Raw genomic sequence first — 5329 nt, forward strand, 5'->3', positions numbered from 1 at the left:
CATCTGCTATACCAGACAAATTTTATACCTGTTGCAGCTTGACCAGGTGTCTGTGGGAGCTCTTTGAGAACCTTCTGCAACCCCCCAGAAGAAATCTTATTCCCCGTTTATGAACAAAAGCTTTTTCTGCAGTTTTAAAAGACCTAAATTCTGCTTCTGTGATTCTTTACAGAGGAATGGCAGTCGGCTCCTCAGAAGGTCTGTTGGCCTTGGCCAGTGCACATGGCAGCAAATACATGGCCCCAAAGCAGAGATTTACTCTAAATCTGCAGGACACCTGGACCCAGCTGAGCTGTGCTCACTGCCGTTGCGAGAATCCACAATTCACAGAGATAATCCTCAGACATTTCAAGCTGGGCTGAAGATAGACACATTTTCCAGCCCGTGCCATCAACTCCATTCATCCCGAGCAGGTGCCAAGCTCATGAAATCCTCCCGCCGTGTGGTAGACACCACCTCACGCTCCATTAGCCACCAGCCCAGCCGCTGGCCACTGCAAACAGTCTGGGGCTCCCAGCCCCACACCTGGGAAGCGGAGGAGGCCAGGTTTCAAAGGCCTGGGGGGGGAGCAGAAGGGGGGTGATGGATTTAGGGAGACAATGCCGGGCTCTGTGAAACCTTCTCCCAGCCCCTCTCATCCCCACCCGTCTGAGTGAACACAGCTGCCCGTCTTTTCTAATTCGGGGGGGACAACGCCGTGGCTGGGAGTGCTAGACGTGGCCGTGGCAGTCTTATTGAAACCAACATCTAATAAATCACCAGATGCCATTCGCCCAGGATAACCTCCATCGCTGACACTCTCCCTATCTCCTGCGGCCACTTTGATGTGTCCTTCTCTCTGAGCCCAGACGCTGTCCCAGCTTCCCTGGCCCTGTCTACAAACCAGCTTTGAAGGGCACTCTGGCAAGAAACACTTTCCCATCCCATCTCAGATAGGGTCTGCTTTTTTCCCCCTCCCCTCCTCTCACATTTCTCTTATGGAGGATGAATAAAGGCTCTTTGTTCATTCTCTGCTCGCTGGGGCTTCTTTTTATTATTATTATTTTTTAAAAACTAAGCCGAAATGACAGTGGCAGCAGTTCAACAGATGAAATAGGTCTGAAATACCTCAGTGACGGCCAGTGCTTGGACCCCGCTTTCAGCTATAAGTCACAGAATCATGGAACACCAGGTTGGAAGGGACCTCAGGGATCAAACACGGACAGTGAAAAGCAGCAGGAACATTAAAAGCCCCAGAAACACTTTCTCCCTCTCTCTTGAGCAGCAGGAAAAACAGTAAAAATTTCTACTGAGTGAGGAAATTCTTAAATTTTCTCTTCACTTCTATGATAAGACACTTTCAGGGGAGCTGGCACCTTCCTCTAGCAGTCATGGATGCTCATTTATAGGAGGAGAGGAAATGGCCTCAAGTTGCACCAGGGGAGGTTTAGGATGGACATTGGGGAATATTTCTTCACCAAAAGGGTTGTCCAGCACTGGACCGGGCAGCCCGGGGCAGTGGGGGGGTCGCCATCCCTGGAGGGATTGAACAGCCATGTGGATGTGGCGCTGAGGGACGTGGCATCATGGTGACCTGGCAGTGCTGGGTTAACGGCTGGGCTCCATCATCTCAAAGGTCTTCTCCAACCCAGATTCCGTGATGTAAACACCAAAACCCATGAGCTCCTCAGGGGTCCCTGCTCTGTCCCGGCCTGCCCGCCGGGTGAGGGACACAAACTGCAGCCGCCATTCCTGTCGTGACAGAGGGAAAGGGAACCTTCTGAGCACACGTCTTACCCTGCTGGCACCGACACGAGACGGGGGGGGCCTTCCCACTGTGGGACATGGGGTTGTCCTATGGATCCCATACCATAATGCATCTCCCCTATGGATCCCCTACTGTAAAGGGGCTCCCATGTGGATCCCATACCACAAAAGGGGCTCCCCTATGGATCCCATAGCGCAATGGGGCTCTGTTATGGATCCCATCCTGCCAATGGGCTCCCCTATGGATCCCATACCATAACAGGGCTCCCCTTTAGATCCCATACTGTAATGGAGCTCTTGCATGGATCCCATACTGCAATGGGGCTCTCTTATGGATCCCATCCTGCCAATGGGCTCCCCTATGGACCCCATACCATAACAGGGCTCCCCTTTGGATCCCATACTGTAATGGGACTCCCCTATGGATCCCATACTATACTGGGGTTCCTGCATGGCTCCCATACTGTAACGGGGCTCCCCTATGGATCCCATATTATACTGGGATTTCTGCATGGACCCCATACTGTAACAGGGCTCCCCTATGGATCCCATACTGTAATGGGGCTCCCCTATGGATCCCATACCATAACAGGGCTCCCCTTTGGTTCTCATACTGTAACAGAGCTCCTGCATGGATCCCATACTGTAATGGGGCTCCCCTATGGATCCCATACTGTAACGGAGCTCCCGCATGGATCCCATACCGTAATGCGGCTCCTGCATGGATCCCATACCATAAGGGGCCAGCCCTTCAGGTCCCACACCATAACGGGGCTCCCGTGTGGATCCCATTCCGTAAGGGAGTTCCCCTATGACCCCCATAACCCTAACGGGGCTCCCCTATGGATCCCATACTGCATTGGGCGCCCGCCCTTACCCCACACCGCCCTGCAGGGGGCGCCCTCCCTCCCGTCAGTACGCATGCGCAGCCCCCCCGTGTGCGCCGCAATTCCCGGGCTGGCGGGCGCCGCCAGGGGGCGCGCGGGCCGTGCGTGGGAGGGCGTGGCCGTGCGTGGGAGGGCGGGGCCGTGCGTGTGACGCGATACGGCGGCCGCGCGGGCGCGTGGTGGTTTCTGTTAGATCTCCTGGTCCTAGCGCCTGCAATAGCCTGCAGGACCATAAGATTTCAGAACAACTGGAATTTCTTGCTTAGTTTTTATGGGGAGAGGAAAAGAAGGGATTCTCCCCCCGCCCCCTTCTTTACCTCCGAGGTTATTCCTCAGGGTTGAGTAAACTGATAGTTACTGAACTCGTCTAAAAGCAAGCTGAAGAAAATAAAGTGTTTTAGCAGCTTTTCTAAAAGCAGAGTTACCGCAGCCCTTTCCTGGTACTTAGGCAGTGATTTAACTTCTTTAATCGTTCTTCAAAGCTGAACTTGAGCATGATTTTTGAATGGCAACGAGGAAGGTGATGACATGGGCTGGTGTATGTGTGCTTTACCTGCTACAGACCAGAAAGTAAAGCTAAGATTGCTGTTTTCCCTTGTGACTTGGGGAGTTTTCTACTTTATTGATTCAAATTTGTCATTTGGTGACATGTGGGGGAGGAGCTGCTTTTATTGTGGTTGAAAAGGATTGTCAGGAGCACTTAGAGCATAAAATAGATCTTACAGTAAAAACATACTGCAGTTCAATTCTCCCTTTTTAGATAGAGGAAGGTTATCTGTGGTGACTGTTCCTGAAGCAGTTTTTCTCCCCACAAATGACTTGCCTGCTGCTTTGCCAACAGCAATGATGTTAGCAGCTTTTTTTTTTTTTTTTTACTGGCTCAATAAAATGAGGATTTAATTTTCAATTGCTATTCCATGGTAGCAGCTGTAGTTGCCACACATATGCCCCTTCTACTGTAAAATGGAGAGTAAAGGAGGTTCTCCTCTAAATCCTGGGCAAAGCTGTGACAGTTTTTGTTAGGGTCTTAAGACACTGAACTCTCTTCCTACTTGGGTTTGTCTTAGGTGCTGAGGAGTCTTTTTTTCAAACTGGGATGTGGGTGACAAGGGGGCTGCACAGTTCCCCTCTCCCACCAGCGGATAGGTGGTGCGAGCTGCTTTGCAAGGTAGTAAGGGGAGAAAGAAGATCACAGACTACAGCCTCCTTAGCAAATTCACTTGTACCTGCTCCACATTAAGATCTGAAAAGAGGACCAGTTACACTCCTCCTAGCCATCTCCTGCTAAACAGGATATCAGCACGTCATCAGGTGGTTCTCAAGATTTTGTAAGCATCAGAGCAAAGATTTTCAAGGCAGAGAGTGAATTTAGAGGTGGGAGGATTTGTCTTTGCCAAAGGAAGGCTCTTTTCAACATAAGGGACATAATGGATAAGGTGATAATGGAGGAAAAGTTCTGCAGGCTGATTAGGGGAGTCAGCCCTTCTCCTGGCTGTCTTGTTCAGTATTAAGAGGTTGAGGTCGTGAAGCACAAATAATTGAGATGGAGGAGAAGAGTCAGGGAAAGGGTTACTGTGCTCAGGGTGGCAAGCTAAAAATACGTTCTTTGCAGCTGTGTTGTATGTAGGGCAGAGTTGAGCGGGTTTGTAGGGTAAAAGCGATTGCAAAACTGAGCTGCAGGTCTGAACAAGGGCTCTGGGTCTGAGGGAACACTGCCTGGGAAACGGTGGAAGTACTTGGTTGAGGGAGTATTCGGGTGTTGGGCCTGAGAGAAACAGTGGGGAGAGGGGTAAGATTTTAGCTTTGCTTTACTCTGAAGGGAGGGCACAAGTGTGATTTAGGCAGCGCTAAGCACTGACCTTGAAAACCTACTTCTTCAAACACCACCACTTACCTCAGCTCCTGCGAAGTTTCACACGTGGATGTTTCTCTTTTGGCTTTTCTCTGGCAGATACTTTGTCAAGGTGGCTTGGGCATGGACATTCTGGCTTCTGCTGCCCTTCATGGCAGTCACCACCTACCAGTTTGCCAAGAGCAAGTTCCTCTACGGTGCCACGAAGAGCATTTTGATGGTGCTGCGGCGTCTCAGTGCACTTGCAGTGGGCACTGCCATCTGGTATGTCTGCACTGGACTCTTCATGTACATTGAGAACCTCACTGGCACGTGCTCTACCTCGGGTAAACTCAGCGAGCCTCGCCAGCTGTATGCCACCAAGCAGGAGTGCCACCAGAACCACGGCATCTGGAACGGTTTTGACATCTCAGGGCACTGTTTTCTGCTCTCGTACTGCGCTCTGATGATTATGGAGGAGGTGGCTGTGCTGGAAGGCTTGTCCATAGACCAGAACTCTAAGCTGCGTGTTGTGATCAACGGCCTCTTTGTTTCCTTGTGTTTCCTCACCATGATCTGGGTGTTCATGTTTCTCTGCACTGCCGTCTATTTCCATGACTTCAGTCAAAAGCTCCTCGGTGTGCTGATAGGTCTGTCAGCTTGGTACGGGACATACAGATTTTGGTACTTGAAACCCTTTTCTCCTGGACTACCTCTTCCAAATATACCTTTGAGTTCAAAGAAATACAGTTATAGCAGATAAAATAAGTTTTAAAATGTTTGGATTTTGCTGTCAGTACTGGAGTAGCTGAATGTAGGAGTGGTTACTGCATTTCTGCTGTAAAGAACAAGGTGATGGGCTGGA

The 5329-nt window shown here is 50.5% G+C and overlaps 1 protein-coding gene across 1 annotated transcript; it reads left to right on the forward strand.

Annotated features, from left to right (window-relative positions):
- The first annotated feature begins 2878 nt into the window (after positions 1-2878).
- Positions 2879-5323, forward strand: FITM2 (fat storage-inducing transmembrane protein 2). The gene has a single exon (XM_014943685.1). It carries the CDS (start codon positions 4556-4558, stop codon positions 5225-5227), a length of 672 nt encoding a protein of 223 aa, XP_014799171.1. The 5' UTR covers positions 2879-4555; the 3' UTR covers positions 5228-5323.
- Positions 5324-5329: the final 6 nt, after the last annotated feature.

This window comes from Calidris pugnax, unplaced genomic scaffold (genome assembly GCF_001431845.1).
Source record: "Calidris pugnax isolate Ruff unplaced genomic scaffold, ASM143184v1 scaffold118, whole genome shotgun sequence".
Taxonomy (NCBI): Eukaryota; Metazoa; Chordata; class Aves; order Charadriiformes; family Scolopacidae; genus Calidris; species Calidris pugnax.

Bases quoted from the DNA above. Each gene is read 5' to 3' on its own strand.
- FITM2 (XM_014943685.1), top strand. From the start codon at position 4,556: ATGTTTCTCTTTTGGCTTTTCTCTGGCAGATACTTTGTCAAGGTGGCT.